Source organism: Aethalodelphis obliquidens, unplaced genomic scaffold, assembly GCF_003676395.1.
Source record: "Aethalodelphis obliquidens isolate GAN/ISIS:26980383/991018 unplaced genomic scaffold, ASM367639v1 scaffold6, whole genome shotgun sequence".
In the NCBI taxonomy this organism is placed as follows: Eukaryota; Metazoa; Chordata; class Mammalia; order Artiodactyla; family Delphinidae; genus Aethalodelphis; species Aethalodelphis obliquidens.
This window is the reverse complement of record NW_020837950.1, coordinates 56,810,017-56,832,000: the sequence shown is the minus strand read 5'-3', so window position 1 is coordinate 56,832,000 and position 21,984 is coordinate 56,810,017. Positions and strand designations below refer to the sequence as shown.

Here is a 21,984-nt window from a genome sequence, read left to right as displayed (position 1 = left end):
GCAAAATAAAGCAAAGAGATACCAACTTTCGGTTATTATAAAACACTCAAAGGGTAGCAAAGGTGCAGTAAGACAGAGACTCTCCTAAAAAGCCACTGGGAATATAAAATGAAATAATCTTTCTAGGAAGTAGTTTGGGAATGCATATAAAAAGCTCAGTTTTTAACACAGTCATACAACCTTTTAAGGAAGCTATTTAAAGGAAATACCCAGAAATCCTGGGAAAAGCTTTGATGTATAATGAAAGATTTAGAAACAATCTACGTATTTAATGTAAGGGCAATGGCTAAGTAAAGCACAATATACCTTTTTGATGGGTGCATTATCATTTGTTTAAAAGGAGCTTTATCAGTCCACAGCTTGCAGACGCCAGCCTCCTGACCCAGCAAAAACAAGCTGCCCAAGGGCTGCAGCCAACGAAGAACCCACAGCCTCCCCAGTCTCCTCCCTTCTCTCCTCTGTTCTCTCCTCTCCTCTGTTCTCCAGACTTGCCTACGGTTTGCCACAGTTTGCTTGTCTTGAACTGCAATTCTTTGCTATTCCCAAAAAAACTCATTTTGCTGGTAAAAACAAACCAAAAAACGGGCTCTTTTGGTTTTTTTAAGGGCAACATTACATACATGCAGGATTTTTAAATGTAAATACAGGATGATTTCAAGTATAAGAAAAATACACTAAAAATACTGGAAAGAAATGTAACAAATTCAGTGTAATAGGGCTATAATTATTTTCCTTTATTTCTTAATAGTTTTCTCTATTTTTAAAATAAGCTTTATAAACTTTAGAAGGGAAGAGATGGGGATGGAAAAAGTCATACTATCATTTTAAACAGATGTAATTCAGTAAGAAGCTTTGGCAACTTTTTAAAAAGCAGATATAATCATTTCTTAAGGTTTAGGTACTCTTCCCTGCAGTTGTGAAGGCCTACAAAAGAAGTTTTGTAGAATAAATGGTGATTAGTAATGGTGTTTTCTAGGAATGACATATTGGAAGTGCAGGGCTGTGGTGAGAGAGATGGGAGTGTAGTGCTTTACAAAATGTTATTTTGGGGCCAGTAATTTATATTTGTTTCACTGTTGACATACACAGCATAGGCTTAGAAACATATCAAAAAATAATGTTTTTTTCCAGCAACCACACCATCATCAGATGATGTATACAATGTGATTACTTAAATATAAAATCTTTATTTATTCATTGAGGTATACCCAGCACAATCACATTCAGTCTTTATTTTAGACATTCTTATTCCATTCTTAACGGTAGAATTTCCTCTATAATTATCTAGTAATTTTCATCTGAACTTGAGACTATTACCATTCCTAAATTTCACTTACCTCTTAGTTCTGGTATCATGAGTTTCTAAGAAATGTCTTTGCGCCTCATGTTTAGAATGATGATCAGCAGCTAATGCAATATCAACAGTAATAAGTCCTAAGTTGGCTGACCCAGCTTCAAGCCAGTAGGCCCTCCGTAGTACTGCAGGCTGAAGCCCAACTCTGGAATTATTCAATTGTTCAATGTACTGTCTCACTTGAAAGTCCTGAATTGCAGCACTTATTCCTTCCCCAACCGACTGATTGTGGAGATTACAGTTTGCAACCCGAATTGCACCCATCTAAAGTTGAATGAAGAAAATGAAACAAAACTGTAGTTTTGTACTTTTAAGCAACTTGCAGTAAACTATAGAATAAGTAATTATTTCAAATTGCATGAAATATAGAGGAAGAAAAGAAAGGGAAAGGAAAAAAGAGAAAGGGGAAATAGAAAAGATAAATGCAACAGAATAAAAATAAACATTCAATTTAAAAAAGAGGATAAAAGGAAAAGAACTTAATTCCAAAGGAAAATGAGAGATGGAGGAAAGAAAAGTTAGAAGAGTAGTAAGTAATGAAATCACAGAATCTTAACAAGGCTTGATTTTAAACAGTAACCAGTAAGCAGCAGTGGCAAACAAATGTTTCCAGGAGCCAGACAGGAAATATAAATGAATAAAACCTAAAGGAATTCAAAATTAAATCTTTTAAAAACATTACTAATTTATGTTCCTGCCATATAAGCACGCTACCAGTTTATATCCCTGCCATAAAGCAAGGTTATAATAATTCAATTAGAGTAAAAAAGTAGTGAAAGTGTGCCTTTAAAAATTAAGACTGGAAGAGAACACAGATGGTATAAAATAGAAAGCTATCTCCTAGAATTCTGTACTGTTCTGCGAGATGGCAAACTATAAATATGTGTTTTATTTCAAGAAATGGAGGTTTGGTTTGGCAAAAAGGAAAAAGAATTACACTGGCCAAGAAATAGACAAATGTGTACCTTTATATTTGTAGCACAGCCATGCTCCACAATATAAATATCAGCTCCATCTACTGCTAAACGAGTCATAGTATATTTCAAATCATCTGAAGTTGGACAAGGCCCAGGAATACAACTCAACTAAAATGAAATGGATTGAACATTTAATTCTTCACCATCAATTCATTATTTTGATACATAAATCTGCTTATTTAAACAAACACAAGTCTTGTCACATGTGTATTTTAAAATATCAATTAAATTTAACTTTTTTATAATGATAAATTGTATATTTATAATTAGATATATTTATAATGATAAACAAAATAATCAGCAATTAAAGTCTTGCCAATTAGAAAACTAATAAGCAATGATGTGTCACTTTCATTCAAAAGTGGCATGTGGCAATACTATACTGACAGAATACATATAAAACTTGTTATTGAAACTCAAAAAGAACAGCCAAAGGAAACTGATAAACAACTTCACAGGTTTATAAGGACTGTATAGGAGTTTAAAGTTGTAAGTTTTTCTTAAGAGTATTTCATATTCCATTCACATGCACATTTTTACACACATCCACAAATATATGAACTGTAAATGTTATGATGATATCTAGGAAAGTCCACACAAATTTATTTTTGTTTTACTCCTAAAACATAGATTTGGTCATGATTAGGTTAGAAGATAACATACATATCCCCAACTTCAATGAACTTCTTTGGGAAATGGCAGCCCTGAATAAATTACCAGCCCAACAGCTTGTACTCTGCTCATCAGTGGCAGAGCCAGGACTAGAAGGCAGGTGTCTTGTATGATAGTCGGTGCTCTATACTAATATATTTCCTCCACACGAAATAGACCTTAAAAAAAATCTGACCTAAAATGACAGAAAGAATATCAGTGGATGTGTGGAATAGTGTCTGACTGCGAAGGGTCACAGAGGAATTTCCTAAGGTGACAGAAATGTTCTAGATCTTCATTGGTGGTAAGGGTTACACCAGTATATATAACTTTTCTCAAAACTCAAACTTAAAAAGGGTGAATTTATTGTACCTAAATTATGCCTCAATGAAGTTGATTTTTTAAAATTATAATACAACTTAAAAGCTCTGAGTATTAGTAGGAAAAAAAAAAAGAGGGAGGAGATACCTACAAGTATGTACAAATTATTGGTAAGAAACTAATGACTAAGGAACCAATTCCCTGGAGCCTGGCATTGCGTTTATAACAAGAAAATAAATAATTTTATCACCAATTACAGCTGTTTCCTTTATTGATGGTAAATTAGCACAGGTTACAGATTTTCTTGGACATAAAATTAAAAGCAGAATGAATTACTTCCAACTCACAGTAATATAATGGCAAACATACAGTTTGTATAACAAAAGAGAAAAGAAAGGAAAGACACATAGAAAAGAAACTAGAAAGAAAAACTAAACTGTTAGCAATGGCTATCTCTATGTTGTAGAATTAGGGTAAGTTACTTTTTTTTTTGAAACTACAATGTTTTCCAGGTTTTCTCAAAGGTGCATACTTAAAAAATGTTCCCCACCCTAAATGCATAAGGAACAGTGCTTACTACAAAATAACACTCTGCATCTCTCTGCCCCTGTACATGATTTTAGGAATTACTATCTACTTTTTACAACCCTCTTGAAGGTACTGTAATGACCCTTAGTCATGGTAGTGCAATGCGGTAGAAAGAGTGTAAGATCTGGAGTCAGGAAACTTGGCAAATGCCCAACATTGCTAATCATGTTAAAGGAGAATATGTATGTTCCAGAAGGGTCTGCAAACAATGCCATGTAAGGAATTTAACCTTCTTCCTCCAATTTCTAAACCTTCTACATAAACACACATCCATATCCCAAAGAGTTAGTATAATAATGCAGTAAGAGATAAGACATAATTTTATAATATCTCCATTTATTTGTGAATGTATGTTTTAATAATTACCTCATATTTTAACTATTTACAACTAAATAACAAGTGGCTATAAATGTTCAAAATAATTTTAGTAATTGAAAAAACTGAACTTTGGTGTTTACTTGATGCTATGTACAGTTGATTTAAAGCTGATATCTCTTTCACTTCGAAAAAAGCCATAAATGTTTATAATACTGCTAACATATCTGTTAACATACCTTGGATTCACAGAACCGACGATCAATTCCATGCTGACATACTATTACTGATTTTGGTCTTTCCAGTTCATACTCCCGACATACGACATGAAAAACAAATGTCTGTCCCCACTCCAAGAGACAAGCCAGCTGCAAATAAGCCATGACAGGTTGACAACACTGTTAGCATTCTAAACAATTGTTCAGAGTTTAAAATCTTATCAAGAATATTAATACAGCTTGAAAGAATCCAAAGAGTGCCTTATACCTGCTACATAATCTACTTGTTAACCAATATCATTTTTCTACCTTGACATCATTTATAAGCTTGTGTTACTTTTCATTTGTGAATGACAAAATGCATTGCCAAAATGAAAACTCATTTCAACTGAAAAATTCAACTTCAGCAACCTCTAAAGCAAGTATTTTTTTTCAAGGTTATATCTTTCTTCTTATATGATTAATCGGAATCCTCTGCACAGAAAAGCACCGAAAATTCTCTACCTAATAATAAACCAAGTTTTGAAGTGAAATTTATATCTATTAAGCTACAATTTTAGAAAATCAGGTATTCTGAAGATTGAAGAACTTTTATGAATAGAAGTTTAAGTAAGTATATATCAATTTTTCATCAAATATTGAGTTTAAGAAAAAACCTTAATTTTATAATTGGTTAGTTTACAATAAACACTGAGACACGGGTATACACGGTATTATCCCCCCCCCCAAAAAAAGTACATATCTTGAACTCTCAGAAAACATGAATTTCACTTTTAAAACATACAAAGAATGGAATAAACACTAAAAGCACGTATGGATTCATGAACCTTGCAGGAAACAGTGATGCCATGATTCTAGTGCAGAAGAAAGAAATGTTTCATCTTCTAATAAGGGCAACATATATGAGAGTCTAGCAATCTTTAGATTAAAGGAATTGTGTCCAATCTTGGAGGGTCAGCACAGCTTCACTGCATGCTTGCTGGGAACAAACTGTTTTGTTATATGCTTCAGTTTTTACTTGTATATTTAGAGACAGAAAATGGCAGATAAAAAGACAGTTATGAGGCTACTGAGCAATGAATATTTGTTTTCACCATTATATATTTCTTTCCATTCATTTTTATATAAAATATCCCTTTTCAATTCCATTCATTTTCCTACTATTTCTAGAATCTTAATTTTTGCTGCCCTCCAACAATTTCCTTCAGATACACAAGGTATCTAGTCTTTATTCACCTGCTTGTTGCCACTACTTACCTCTAAATTACACGTATTTCACACTCATTCTGTAATTCTTTATTAAAAACTGAGTATGTACCTTTCTACCACATTCCAATCTTTTGAAACACCAATTATGAAACGCACATTATAAATACAGGCATACCTCAGAGATACTGTGGGTTTGGTTCCAGACCACCGCAATAAATTTGCAATATAGTGACTATAACAATAAAGCAAGTCACAAATACTTGGTTTCCCAGTGCATGTAGAAGTTATATTTACAAGTAACTAGTAGTCTATCAAGTGCACAATAACATTATGCCTAAAAAAACAACATACATACCTTAATTAAAAGATACTTTATTGCTAAAAAATGCTAACCTGAGCCTTCAATGATTTATAATCTTTTTGCAATAGTAACTAACATCAAAGATCACTAATCACAGATTACCATAACAGATGTAATAATAATGAAAAAGTTTAAAATATTGCAATAATTACCAAAATGTGACACAGACACATAAATTGAGCAAATGCTGTCAGAAAAATGGTGCTGATAGACCTGCTTGATGCAGCATTGCCACAAACCTTCAATTTGTAAAAACAAAAAAAGAAAGAAAGCAAAATAAAATGAGGTATGCCTGTAAATGGCTCAACAGGTGAAATATTACAGTAATACAGACATTGGACTAAATTTCAATGGTCCATTTCTAGAACTAAATACAGTCAGCCCTCTGTATCCTTAGGCTTCACATCTGCAGTTGGTTGAATCCACGGTTGGTTGAACCTGTGGATGCAGAACCTGTGGATAGGGAGGGCTGACTATAACCCTTTAGGCATCTGAGACCCCTCAAGACTAAGTGGGACAGTGAGGGGGAAGGAGAATTTATCCAAAAGGATCACAACTAGCACTCCAGACCAGATTTTCTCACCAATAAATTCATTTTTATTTTTCTAAACCAGTATCCATATCACTAAGTGGAGGTTCAAAAGATTTTGTCTTGTTTTGGGACATCACAAGTAAAGAATGATGCTACCTTAATAGTATAAATGCTGTTTTCAAATCCTACTTAAGAAATATACAAGGTAAAGTTCTTAGAAAATTATTCTGTGTACTGGGAAAACAAGATTGTTCCAACAGTGGAGAGCCAAGTAATGTAATTTTAATAATATATAATTTGATTTCCAGAAATTTCTCATCCTGAGTTTTTCTCAAAGAAAGTCTTGAATTCTTGAAAGTATTACACAGAACTATAAAACATCACAGCCGTCAATTTTAGGTGGCCCAGAAAAGTGAAACTTGTCTCTGACTCATATAATACTAAGAAAATTCTGAATGGCAAGTGGAAATAAAATGAACATTCAAATGGGCATATAACCTATTTTTGGGGAGGTGGGTGAGTAAAGGAAAAAAAAAAAAGGTCAGGAGATAGCACTCTGAGAACTGAGAACATACCTGTGGTGCTGTGACCTTAGCTGTAAGGCTTCCAGCCTGCACATCAATTAGCCATGCGTATTCTAAGGAATCACTTCCCAAAGTAAGACCTTCTGCTGAGAACATAGCATGTGCTCTCAGCTGGAGACCTGACAAATTGATGTGACCTTCCCTGAGCACTTCATCCACAGGGGGTCGCTGCTGAAAACAATAATAAGACTGTAAGAAGCATAAGAAAAATCAGCATTATAATTGCTAGCTGCTTTTTCCCCCAGTGACAAAAGGTAAAAACATGCTATTTGGAAAATATGACTTTGGGATCCACAAGCTCCTAACACAACCTTGTACCCATAAAAGTAGTCTGTGTTAAGCTTCTTTAGTGATATTATCCATAAGAGCCCAACTGCAAAGCGAGACAGCAAAGTCCTAAAAAAAAAATGCAGATCTCTGATTGGTAACTGCCTCAATGAATAAAAAGAAACAAGTATGATAACTGAGAGGGAATGTAAGAGGCCAATCTTTTGTGACAAGGCAGGAATCATGAGATCGAAGTATTAAAAAGAAGAAAATAACATGGAAGAACAAAGACCATTAAGACCATAAAACAAGGAACTAGCAAAGAAAGCCATCTTTCATAAAGATTTTGAGAATTATGTAAATATTAAAAGGATAGATCCATCTTACAAGAATAATTATATATTCACAACTAAAAAGCAGCAACATTTCAAAGAGAAAATTTCTAAGACTTACTCAGAAAGCTAAAGCATATGTCCTAAAATAGGGTATTCCATGCAACACTGGTTTCACAGATGGTTATTAGAAATACAGAATAAAGTAAGTTTGGTAATGCCCTACCCATCAGTCACCAATTTCTATAGAATCTACCTCCCAATCTCTCACAAATGCACTGAGTTTCTTCCAGCTTCACTGCTATCATCCTGGTCCAAATAATACAACCTCTTGCCAGGATCTCCCAAGCCTTAACTTTTACATATCTCTGGTCCACACTCTACAAAACCACCACAGAGATCTTTTAAAATCAAGTTTTATCATGTTTTTATCTTAAGACTATTACATGCTACCAAAGTACCTCATTCCTCTCCTTGCAGCACTTTTTACACTTGAAATTATTTATCTTAATTTTACCATGACAGTCTTTTGTGTGTGTGTGTGTGTGCAGGCCATCTTACAGGGTTAATGTTCCTTGTTTCAACACAAATTTTGGGAACTGCGTTCATAAAAAAGTGTTTTTAAGAATAGAGTTAAGTTGAATTCATAAAGAATTCTTAAAAGTTCATTTCAAATTGTGAGTATAACAATAGCTCTAGAAACTCTTCTGACACATTTTTAAATTTTATTTTCGTCTAAGCTGTGTGACAGTATATATAATCACTTAACTTCTCCAGGCCTCAGTTCCCTTCTGTTTTATCTGATGCAGCTGGAGAAGATGGTCAATAAAGATCACTTCTGGCACTGAGATTCAATAATTCTCAGGATAAAGCTTTTGATAGCTTTTTCTGAGCTCAAAAATACATGTGGATCTTGGCTTGGAAGAATCAATATTGTTAAAATGTCCACGCTACCCAAAGCAATCTACAGACTCAATGCAATCCCTATCAAAATTCCAATGGCATCTTTCAAAGAAATAGAACAAATAATCCTAGAATTCGTATAGAACCACAAAAAACCCCAAATACCCAAAGTAATCTTGAAAAAGACAAAAGAAAGCTGGAGGTATCATGCTCCCTTATCTCAAACTCTATCACATAGCTGTAATAATCAAAACAGTATGGTATTAGCATAAAAACAGACACATAAGTCAATGGAACAGAATAGAGAGCCCAGAAATAAACACACATATATATGGTCAATTAATTTACAGCAAAGGATCCAAGAATATACAATGAGGAAAGGAGAGTCTCTTCAATAAACAGTGCTGGGAAAACTCAGTAACACATACTAAAAGAATGAAACTCAATCACTATCTTATACCATATACAAAAATCAACTCAAAATTAATTAGAGACTTGAATGTAAGACCTGAAACCATAAAACTCCTAGAAGAAAATATCAGAAGTAGACTCTCTCACATGGGCTTGGTGATTATTTTTTGAATCTAACACCAAAGGCAAAGCAACAAAAGCAAAAATAAACAAGTGGGACTACATCAAACTAAAAAGCTTCTTTGTAGCAAAGGAAACTATCAACAAAATGAAAAGGCGACCTGCAGAAGAAAAGAAAATATTTGCAGGGCTTCCCTGGTGGCACAGTGGTTGAGAAGCTGCCTGCCAATGTAGGGGACACAGGTTCGAGCCCTGGTCTGGGAAGATCCCACATGCCACGGAGTAACTAGGCCTGTGAGCCACAACTACTGAGCCTGCACGTCTGGAGCCTGTGCTCCGCAACAAGAGAGGCCGCAACAGTGAGAGGCCCACGCACTGCGATGAAGAGTGGCCCCTGCTCGCCGCAACTAGAGAAAGCCCTCACACAGAAACGAAGACCCAACGCAGCCAAAATTAAGTAAATAAATAAATAAATTTATTTAAAAAAAAGAAAATATTTGCAAATCATAAATCTGATACAGGTCTAATACCCAAAATATATAAAGAATTCCCACAACTCAATAGCAAAAGAACAAACAATCCAATTTAAGAAATGGGCAGACGATCTGAATAGCTATTTCTCCAAAGAGGACGTGCAGAAGGTCAACAGACACATGAAAAGATGCTCAACGTCACTAAACATCAGGGAAATGCAAATCAAAACCATAGTGAGATATCACTTCACACCTGTCAGAATGGCTCTCATCAAAAAGAACACAAATAACAAATGTTGGCAAGGATATGGAGAAAAGGGAACCCTTGTGCACTGTTGGTGGGAATGTAAATTGGTGCATCCACTATGGAGAATAATGGTGGTTTCTCAAAAAATTAAAAATAGAACTGCCATATGATTCAGCAATTCCACTTCTGGGTAGTTATCCGAAGGAAACACTAATTCAAAGAGATACATGCATTGCCATGTTCACTGCAGTATTATTTACAAAAGCCAAGATACAGAAAAAACCTGTCTATCAATGGATGAATGGATAAAGAAATTATGGTGAATATATATATATACATACATATATATGTGTATATATATATACACACACACATACAGTGGAATATCAGTCATAAAGAAATTATGGTGAATATATATACACATACATATATGTGTGTATATATATATATACACACATACAGTGGAATATCAGTCATAAAGAAATTATAGTGAATACATATGTGTGTGTATATATATACACACACTTATACAGTGGAATATTAGTCATAAAGAAATTATAGTGAATATATATACACATATATATGTGTGTATATATATATATATACACACACACACACACACACACACACACACACACATACAGTGGAATATCAGTCATAAAAAAAGAAGGAAATCTTGCCATTTGCAACAACATAAATGGACCTCGAGGGCAATATGCTAAGTGAAATAAGTAAGATAGAGAAAGACAAATACCATATGATCCCTCTTACATGTGGAATCTAAAAAAAGCTCATAGAATACAGAAAACAGATTGGTGGTTGCCAGAGGTGAGAGTAGGGGGTGGGAGAAATGGGTGAAAGGGGTCAAAAGGCAAAAGAAAATAAAGTGCATTTGGCCTTAAAGTTGGGGGGAGGGGTTCATGCAGACGAGACAGGGGGTATTGAGGGCATGATGCCTTTATCCGTCACTACCACCCAGCTTGTCTATTTTTATTATTTTTAGCCACATAGGTTATCACAGGGACCATCCAAATGTATTTTCCAAGAATGTTCAGGGCCCACATATGTATCTGCTGTTAGTATATTAGAGCACCATCAGAAAGTCAGCTATTTATGACTTTTGAATGCCACTGTACCTACACAGACACTTAGGTGAGTTTATCTCAAAGACAATGTCTATTTCTCAAAGACAATGAAGTCCACTCTTTGAAAAATACTAGAAAATGAAGGTTGATTTCTTGGTACTTCAAACCCAACATGCCCAGAAACGCATCATCTTCCCCTATAAACCAGTTCCTCCTCCCGTATTCTTTATCTCCCACTGGCTAAGTTAATTGCCCAAGGCAAAAATCAGGCATCATCCTGGATTCTATCCTCTCTCTCACCACCCACTGCCAAAAAAACAAAAACAAACATGTGGATCTTGGCTTGTCCTAAAGGTAAAGCCTACCTAGTCACCAATGAAGATTATATTCTAAATTTTATTACGGCTTGCATCGTTTAGTGGGTTGAATTGTGTCCCCTATGAAGACACGTTCAATTCCTAAGCTCAGGTACCTGTGAATGTGATCTTATTTGGAAATAGGGTCTTGACGAATGTAATCAAGTTAAAATGTGATTACACTGGATTACAGTGGGCCCTGATCCAAGCAACAGTGTCCTTGTAAGGGGAAAACTTAGACACACAGACTCATGGAGAGAATGCCACGTGAAGACAGAGGCAGAGATTTGAGTGATACAACTACAAAACAAGGAATGCCAAAGATTGTTAGCGACCACCAAAAGCTAGGAAAAGACAAGGAAGGATCCTCTCCTACGGCCTTGAAAGAGAGCATGGCCCTGCCAAACACACCAATTTCAGACTTCCAGGCTCCAAAACTGTGAAAGAATAAGTTTCTGTTGTTCTAAGCCACCCAGTGTGGGGTACCTTGCATTGGCAGCCCTAGAAAACTAATATACATCAAAAGATGATCAAGTAAAAAGTGTGTGGTTTCATAAGTCAGACACAATAATAGACCCATCACATTAGATCCTTAACCTTGAAGTTCTGCACTAAGACTAATGCTACCAGAAATAAGCAGCTACAGGTGAGTGACCCAGAACTGAGTCTTGAGGGCAGTCACAGTGTGAAGCTTCCCACCATGAAAGAGTATTAGATAGTATAAAGACAAAAGAAGAAAATATTTCTTAGGAATGCTAGCACTACAAAATGTAAGCAAATTAAGTAGATAAGCAAATTCCAAGAAAATATGTATAGACTATGCTTGTCTTCGGGGTGAATTATGAAGTGTTAACCATCCAGGAAACAAAACATCACTAATACTTCTACTACTGCCTTGATATCTCCATTCCCTGAATTCCCTTTCTTATCACCAAATAAATCACACTTTACACTTCAGTCTCTGTACAAGTTTGCCAGTAATTCTATAATTAGGGTTAATATGAATTTTCATAATAAACTCAATAAAATATTTTTTATATCTACTGAAGTCTTTTGAGAATGCAGTGATTAAAATAGAAGTTGAAGTATCACCAGGTACTCATAAGCAACCAGAGATGCTCACCTAAGATTCTCAGAACTCAGTCATAAGAAGATATTTCCCTTTTACCTTTACTAATTTCCTCAACAGACTGAAAAAAGGAGATGGGCTCCCTCTCCATACACTTGCCTCCCAAAATAAAAAAACAACCAATTCTAATGACCCACTAATTAGAGAGAGGACAAGAGTTATTTTTAAGGTTTCATGTGACAAGTTAAAAGTGTTAACACAAGTGAGATCTTCGTGATGATAGAATAGTTCTGTATCTTGATTTGGGTGGCAGTTACACAAATCTACACGTGATAAGATGACACAGAACGATGTACACATATTGTGCCAATGTCAATCTCCTGGTTTTGATACTATACCATAATTATGTAAAAGATCAACATGGAGGAAACACAGAAACTCTCTGTACTACCTTTGTAACCTCCTATAAATCTATAATTCTTTTGAAATAAAAGTTTTTAAAAAAGAAATATTCTGTGGCAAAAACTATCATACATTAAGTGTTACGTTTTAGCTACTACAATAGAAAAATATAGTCAGTTATGGCAAAAGAGTGAAAAGGGGTATGCTCTTTTAAATAAGATGATCAGTTACTACATAGACTCCATAGTGAGTTATCATTCATTGATGATTCACTGTCAGATTCTTCCTCCTGTTTATAATTTTACTTTGCTTTGTACTAAAAAACATCATAGCTCTAAAACATACAACTTAACTAAAAGTAGGAAAGAGCCTTAAAGTAGTGGTAGATGCCAAGAGAAGCCATTGGCATTAAAAAAGAACAATAATAAAGTAATAATCTACCCAGGAATGTAAAATATTCCCATTTGATGAATGTCACCAGTTCACTTCCAAAAGAGCCTCAGGAATATCTTGAAGGAATTAACAAAGTATCTGGTAGGTACATTAGATGAAAAGAATAAATCATTGACCACGTAGGTACGCATGTTTTCAAGATTTATGGTACTGGTTAATATTAATACTTAGGTTGTGATTTTCAACACTATCTACCAACATTGTATACAATTAGTTTTTCCCTTCCATAAACATACGAGAAAGTTAGAAAGTATTTCTTTCCATTTCTAAAAACAATAGATATTAAATATAATTGTTTGGGATTATATAAATAAGGAAATAAGCAGAGGAAAAAAAAGAACTAAGATTCTTGAAACAATTCTCATATATACACACAATACAAAACTGCTTAGTATAGTTAAATTAAAGGTCCCTAATTTTAAGAGCTATATATTCCATGTTCTGAAGTTAACACATTGTTTTGACCCCAAAAATAGTAATAATAAATCTCTAAGTCTTTACCATAACTCAGTTTCACATTACCTGATAGTTATCACTGACAAACACATTCAGGGGTGACAGGACAAGTTGCAGCATGGTCTCCCTAAATCCTTTTTTCATTTCAAAACATAGTCTTTCCAAAAAAGCTGTAGGACACTCAGGGCCATCAGTAGTTCCATGCTAAAGTCAAGCAAAACACCATAATCAAGATACAGATAAAGACCAAGGAAGTACAGGGAAATAAAAATTACATTTATACAATTAAAAGACTGATATTTTAGAAGGAGAAACAGTGCTTACTGACAAAAAAAAGTATTCTGTCCCCAGAAAAAGACATTAGGTTCACTAAGCACCAGAGGTGATTCCTTTCCCGTGCAACCCTAGGAACATGACATGGACCCAGTATGCAGCACAATGCTCTAGGGCCACACCCTCCCTATCTGGCCTGGCTCCAATGGCCATGGGTTCTTTGGACAATATAATCTGATTTCAAGTCAACCCCAAGAGGCCCAAGGGTCATCCTTTAGAGTAAACCAGGATACTGTGCTGAATCCAAACCTCTGACACAACTCAACCTCCAGGGTCAAGTCTGAATCTTGATTTTGTAATAGGTCTAACATCCCAGACTGGTCTGGAGTTAGAGATAAAGGCTAAAAAAATATGAAGTCCTAGGACATCCATCAGGCTAACTATAAACCTAGCAACTCAACAGCATGGCAAAATGTTCTAAACTTATATAGAACAGCAAAGAAGGAACTAAAGTGAAAGAAGAAAAACAGAACGGAAAATTATCAGTGATCGGGTAATTATACTATGAAGAAAATAATAAACTAGCTTTATAAAGATAAAAAGATAAATTCAGAAGTGTTTTTGAATGTGAATTTTTTATGTAAGTGTGTGCACACACAGACACAGTTTCCTATGCTGAGTGGATTTCATAATAAACTCCAGACTATTTTGACACGTAAACACTTACAACAGGAAGACGCCCGTGAACTTTGTGCAAATTAACAAGTACAGTAATATCCCAAGGACGCAAGGTAAGCGGATGAATTGACTTGGCTGAACTTTCATTTTCTTTTCTGTCATTTTCCATTCCAACAGCAGTCCACCCAGAGCTGGATGATGTTGACAGTGACAGAACAGGACTTGAAATAACCTCTTCAAAATCCATATACATGTCATCTTCCCCAAAGTAGTTTTCCTACAAATATTAAGAATAAATTGCCATCAAAAGAGATATGTAACAATAACTTTTCACCTTGGAGCCTGAAATCTGTAAACTAAGCAATTCTTTAACCTCTTTTAAAGCATCAGTCTATTTCCTTTAAATGAAAACAAGATACATGTATTTAAGGCACCCACTTAATACTTAACTACATATATTTAAGCAGCCACTTACTTGGCTGCTTAGCAAATAACTATTCCGTAGCAAAAAAAAAAAAAACCCACAAAAAGTTACAGAAGTTTGTAGTAAAGCTTCATGATAACACCACCTCTAATTATAGCAAAAACTTGCAATTTAGATCCTAAAAGAAACCTATGAAGATTTGAAAGCTTCAGTTGTTTTCAATCTGTGCTTCTCAGAGTTCTGAGGTAATAATACCCAGAGATATCCTTTGAGGGAAGCAGATCAATTCACTAAAAATCAATTTGGAAAAATCCAATTAGCTAAATCTGTAATTTATATATTACAGTTGGAATATTTATCAGGAATATTTTAACAGCTTTAATAAGAATGCCCCATTTTGGTTACTTGTGACAAAAACATTATAAATAGTTTATAAATAGTTATAAACTATTTATTATAACTATTTATTATAAATAGTTACCAAATAAACTATTTATTTATTATAACTATTTATTATAAATAGTTACCAAATGTGAACTTCCTTTCACACAGTTCATCCTGGTTTCTTAAGTATTCGAATTTCAGAAGTGTTTCAACAATTAATATCTGGTTTCTTTTGCATCAGAATTTAAATTTCTTTTTTAATTGAGATTCTTTTTTCTTCCTATTAATTCCAAATTTAAATTTAGCCTATTTGATCTGTCAGTAGTAATCAAAAAGTTGTTAAAATATTCCAATTAACACTGTTGACTACATTTGCTCAATATTAAAACCAAGGTAGTATTTTGGTAAATTCTGCATTTTGGTTATTGACATATTTATTTTCTGGCTAAGGTTCTGGATATACAGCCAATTAATATCCTTTCACAGGAAAGGATATTGAAGGGCTTAAGGTCATTCAGTTAATTACTGGCAGGGCAAATATTAAAATCCCAAATATACTGACTTGCAGAACTGGGGCTTTTTCCTCTATTCTCTACTGTCATCTGCCTCTAAATAATACAGGTCCTACTTAGAACCTGCTTGATTTAATTGTGCTTATATAACTCCGAAGCACAGACAAATTCAAACACAAATAGAAAGGTAAATAAATATTGGTTTTTATCCTGAATTCCAACATTAAGTTTGTAAAACTCAAAATAAATATCTAATTGATTTCAATCAACATTAAAAATCTAGAGTTATTTGGAGCAGTAGTTCTCCCTCAGATCATCTGAGAAGCCTTTTCAAAACATACATGCTGTCCCAGTCCTGGAGATGGGTTCATCAGGTTTATAGTGGCCATGGAGTCCAGAGACAAGCAGAAAATGGAAGTTCCTTTGGTGATTTTACCTGCAAATGGCCTCCAGACCTAATCATCTCTGCCCTACCTCCCCTCCACACAACTTATCTAAGGAGTCAATGTATTCTATTGATGTTTATTAGCTTTCAAAATACTAAGAGTTACCAACAAATCATTAGAAATGTTATTCTTATTTTAGCTAATTTTTAAAAACACTAGCTTAATAATTTCTTATTTTTAAAAGATTCCCTTGTAGTCTCTTACAATTTTTAACCCTAAAAAGAAAAGGTTCCTATAGATTCCTACAATTAAAGGAAAAAGATTCTCTTGGGCATAATGTTCAATTTGCTACTAAACCAATCTCCGCTTAATTATCTGAAATAGAAATAACTCATATCAGATTCTTTAGGGATTACTGAATCTCCAACATAATAAAAGACATCTGCTAAGTTTTATTAAATGTGTCAATGACTGTTTTTAAAGAGTTATAAAACACTAGGAGTCTTTTATGCATTAACACATTTGTACCTGTTGAGTATTATCAACAAAATGTACTTTTTAAATCATAACTCTTTAAAAGCTAGCCTAATGTTAAATGTTTAATGTTGGTGTCTGATTTAAGTTTTGTGAGGATTTTTAATATGTGAGTTCCATCTATAAGAGTTAATTTCTTAAGAATTCACTAAAAAATTACCAAAAGTTTGATTGAAGTATCTGGCAAGTAGTAATATATTATGGCAAACTTTTATGATATTTTAACATTAGTGAATGTATACAAATATTTACAACTACAAATAAAAATCCTATTTCCATTTTAAACAACCCTAGAAAAAACCATTGGCTTACAGAATTGGGAAAATGTATTCTTTTGTCAAGTTTTTAGCATGTATGACGTTAAGAATGGTAAACTACATTTTCAGTTTACTTACGAGTCCTCTGTAATTTTAATTTCCCAGAAATATTTTATTACATGAGTATCAAGTAACCTAGTTTAAGTAACAGGAGACTGTCATTTTTTTCCCCAGCTGAAAATTAATACTTATCCAATCATACTCATTCCTCAAAATAAAAAAAGAAAAAGGAAAAAACAGGTATTATACACAATAGTTAGAAGACAGCTGATAAAATCAGAAATGAAGAAAAAATAAACCCTACAAATACTCTGTTTCCAATATTGTTTTTTAAAATCAAAACTTGATAGCCAGGCTTCTCTTCAAGACCAATAAAACTATTTTTTAGTATTTTTTATTTTTTACATAATTTTTAAAGGTTATACTCCATTTACAGTTATTACAAAATAATGGCTATATTCCCCTTTAAAACTATTTTTTAATAAGAAAAACATATATGTCATATATTCGCTTAATCCATGGTTACTATTTGCTACCACTGATATGCTACCACTATTTAGATTCAGATTTCCTTCTTCCATTAAGAATAAATGCAGGAAGATGGCGGAAGAGTAAGACGCGGAGATCACCTTCCTCCCCACAGATACATCAGAAATACATCTACACGTGGAACAACTCCTACAGAACACCCACTGAACACTGGCAGAAGACCTCAGACCTCCCAAAAGGCAAGAAACTCCCCACGTACCTGGGTAGGGCAAAAGAAAAAAGAATAAACAGAGACAAAAGAATAGGGACGGGACCTGCACCAGTGGGAGGGAGCTGTGAAGGAGGAAAGGTTTCCACACACTAGGAAGCCCCTTCGTGGGCGGAGACTGTGGGTGGCGGAGGGGGGAAGCTTCGGAGCCTCAGAGGAGAGCGCAGCCACAGGGGTGCGGAGGGCAAAGCGGAGAGATTCCCGCACAGAGGATCGGTGCCTACCAGCACTCACCAGGCCGAGAGGCTTTTCTGCTCACCCGCCGGGGCGGGTGGGGTCTGGGAGCTGAGGTTCGGGCTTCAAAGGTCAGACCCCAGGAAGAGGACTGGGGTTGGCGGCGTGAACACAGCCTGAAGGGGGCTAGTGCGCCATGGCTAGCCAGGAAGAATCCGGGAAAAAGTCTGGACCTGCCGAAGAGGCAAGAGACTTTTTCTTCCCTCTTTGTTTCCTGGTGCTCTAGGAGAGGGGATTAAGAGCGCTGCTTAAAGGAGCTCCAGAGACAGGCGCGAGCTGCGGCTAACAGCGTAGACCCCAGAGACGGGCATGAGACGCTAAGGCTGCTGCTGCCGCCACCAAGAAGCCTGTGTGCGAGCACAGGTCACATCCACACCCCCGTCCCGGGAGCCTGTGCAGCCCGCCACTGCCAGGGTCCCGTGATCCAGGGACAACATCCCCAGGAAAACGCACGGCGCGCCTCAGGCTGGTGCAACGTCACGCTGGCCTCTGACGCCGCAGGCTTGCCCCGCACTCCGTGCCCCTCCCTCCCCGCAGCCTGAGTGACCCCGAGCTCCCGAATCAGCGGCTCCTTTAACCTGGTCCTGTCTGAGCGATGAACAGATGCCCTCCGGCAACCTACACGTAGAAGTGGGGCCAAATGCAAAGCGGAGACCCCGGAGCTGTGAGAACAAAGAAGAGAAAGGGAAATCTCTCCCAGCAGCCTCAGAAGCAGCGGATTAAATCTCCCCAATCAACTTGATGTACCCTGCATCTCTGAAATACCTGAATAGACAATGAATCATCCCAAATTGAGGAGGTGGACTTTGAGAGCAAGATTTATTATTTTTTCCCCTTTTCCTCTTTTTGTGAGTGTGTATGTGTATGCTTCTGTGTGAGATTTTGTCTGTATAGCTTTGCTTTCACCATTTGTCCTAGGGTTCTGTCCATCTGTTTTTTTTTGTTTTGTTTTTTATTTTTACTTAAAAAATTTTTTTTCTTAATAATTATATTTTATTTTAATAACTTTTATTTTATCTTACTTTATTTTATTTTATTTTGTCCTCTTTCTTTCTTTCTTTCTACTTTTTCTCCCTCTTATTCAGAGCCGTGTGAATGAAAGGCTCTTGGTGCTGCAGCCAGGAGTCAGTGCTGTGCCTCTGAGGTGGGAGAACCAACTTGGGACACGTGTCCACAAGAGACCTCCCAGCTCCACGTAATATCAAACGGCGAAAATCTCCCAAAGATCTCCATCTCAACACCAAGACCCAGCTTCACTCAACGACCAGCAAGCTATAGTGCTGGACACCCTGTGCCAAACAACTAGCAAGACAGGAACACAACCCCACCCATTAGCAGAGAGGCTGCTTAAAATCATAATAAGGCCACAGACACCCCAAAACACACCACCAGACGTGGACCTGCCCACCAGAAAGACAAGACTCAGCCTCATCCACCAGAACACAGGCACTAGTCCCCTCCACCAGGAACCCTACACAACCCACTGAACCAACCTTAGCCACTGGGGACAGACACCAAAAACAACTGGAACTATGAACCTGCAGCCTGCAAAAAGGAGACCCCAAACACAGTAAGATAAGCAAAATGAGAAGACAGAGAAAACACAGCAGATGAAGGAGCAAGATAAAAACCCACCAGACCTAACAAATGAAGAGAAAATAGGCAATCTACCTGAAAAAGAATTCAGAATAATGACAGTAAAGATGATCCAAAATCTTGGAAGTAGAATAGACAAAATGCAAGAAACATTTAACAAGGTCCTAGAAGAACTAAAGATGAAACAAGCAACGATGAACAACACAATAAATGAAATTAAAAATACTCTAGATGGGATCAATAGCAGAATAACTGAGGCAGAAGAACGGATAAGTGACCTGGAAGATAAAATAGTGAAAATAACTACTACAGAGCAGAATAAAGAAAAAAGAATGAAAAGAACTGAGGATGGTCTCAGAGACCTCTGGGACAACATTAAATGCACCAACATTCGACTTATATGGGTCCCAGAAGAAGAAGAGAAAAAGAAAGGGATTGAGATAATATTTGAAGAGATTATAGTTGAAAACTTGCCTAATATGGGAAAGGAAATAGTTAATCTAGTCCAGGAAGCACAGAGAGTCCCATACAGGATAAATCCAAGGAGAAATACGCCAAGACACATATTAATCAAACTGTCAAAAATTAAATACAAAGAAAACATATTAAAAGCAGCAAGGGAAAAATAACACACAAGGGAATCCCCATAAGGTTAACAGCTGATCTTTCAGCAGAAACTCTGCAAGCCAGAAGGGACTGCCAGGACATATTTAAAGTGAAGAAGGAGAAAACCTTACAACCAAGATTATTCTACCCAGCAAGGATCTCATTCAGATTTGATGCAGAAATTAAAACCTTTACAAACAAGCAAAAGCTGAGAGAGTTCAGCACCACCAAACCAGCTTTACAACAAATGTTAAAGGAACTTCTCTAGGCAAGAAACACAAGAGAAGGAAAAGACCTACAATAACAAATGCAAAACAATTAAGAAAATGGGAATAAGAACATACATAACGATAATTACCTTAAATGTAAATGGATTAAATGCTCCCACCAAAAGACACAGACTGGCTAAATGGATATAAAAACAAGACCCATATATATGCTGTCTACAAGAGACCCACTTCAGACCTAGGGACACATACAGACTGAAAGTGAGGGGATGGAAAAAGATATTCCATGCAAATGGAAATCAAAAGAAAGCGGGAGTAGCAATTCTCAAATCAGACAAAATGACTTTAAAATAAAGACTATTACAAGAGACAAAGAAGGACACTACATAATGATCAAGGGATCGATCCAAGAAGAAGATATAACAATTGTAAATATTTATGCACCCAACAGAGGAGCACCTCAATACAAAAGGCAAATACTAACAGCCATAAAAGGGGAAATTGACAGTCACACATATTTAGTAGGGGACTTTAACACCCCACTTTCACCAACGGACAGATCATCCAAAATGAAAATAAATAAGGAAACACAAGCTTTAAATGATACATTAAACAAGATGGACTTAATTGATATTTATAGGACATTCCATCCAAAAACAACAGAATACACATTTTTCTCAAGGGCTCATGGAACATTCTCCAGTATAGATCATATCTTGGGTCACAAATGAAGCCTTGGTAAATTTAAGAAAATTGAAATCGTATCAAGTATCTTTCTGACCACAGTGCTATGAGACTAGATATCAATTACAGGAAAAGATCTGTAAAAAGTACAAACACATGGAGGCTAAACAATACACTACTTAATAACGAAGTAATCACTGAAGCAATCAAAAAGGAAATCAAAAAAAACCTAGAAACAAATGACAAAGGAGACAGATGACGCAAAACCTATGGGATGCAGCAAAAGCAGTTCTAAGAGGGAAGTTTATAGCAATACAATCCTACCTTAAGAAACAGGAAACATCTCCAATAAACAACCTAACCTTGCACCTAAAGCAATGAGAGAAACAAGAACAAAAAAACCCCAAAGTTAGCAGAAGGAAAGAAATCATAAAGATCAGATCAGAAATAAATGAAAAAGAAATGAAGGAAACGATAGCAAAGATCAATAAAATTAAAAGCTGGTTCTTTGATAAGATAAACAAAATTGATAAACCATTAGCCAGACTCATCAAGAAAAAAAGGGAGAAGACTCAAATCAATAGAATTAGAAATGAAAAAGGAGAAGTAACAACTGACACTGCAGAAATACAAACGATCATGAGAGATTACTACAAGCAACTCTATGCCAATAAAATGGACAACCTGG

The 21,984-nt window shown here is 35.7% G+C and overlaps 1 protein-coding gene across 3 annotated transcripts in view; it reads right to left on the bottom strand.

Moving 5' to 3' along the window:
• BLTP1 (bridge-like lipid transfer protein family member 1) overlaps window positions 1-21,984 on the bottom strand; it is a 208,272-nt gene that overhangs the window by 113,642 nt on the left and 72,646 nt on the right. For all 3 annotated transcript variants that reach the window (XM_027103636.1, XM_027103638.1, XM_027103637.1), the window contains exons 21-26: window positions 14,685-14,912; window positions 13,751-13,888; window positions 7,102-7,281; window positions 4,446-4,574; window positions 2,320-2,439; window positions 1,338-1,618 (exon numbers count right to left, since the gene is read on the bottom strand). In XM_027103636.1, the coding sequence (XP_026959437.1) occupies window positions 1,338-1,618; window positions 2,320-2,439; window positions 4,446-4,574; window positions 7,102-7,281; window positions 13,751-13,888; window positions 14,685-14,912 (1,076 nt within the window). The remainder of the gene's footprint in view (window positions 1-1,337; window positions 1,619-2,319; window positions 2,440-4,445; window positions 4,575-7,101; window positions 7,282-13,750; window positions 13,889-14,684; window positions 14,913-21,984) is intronic.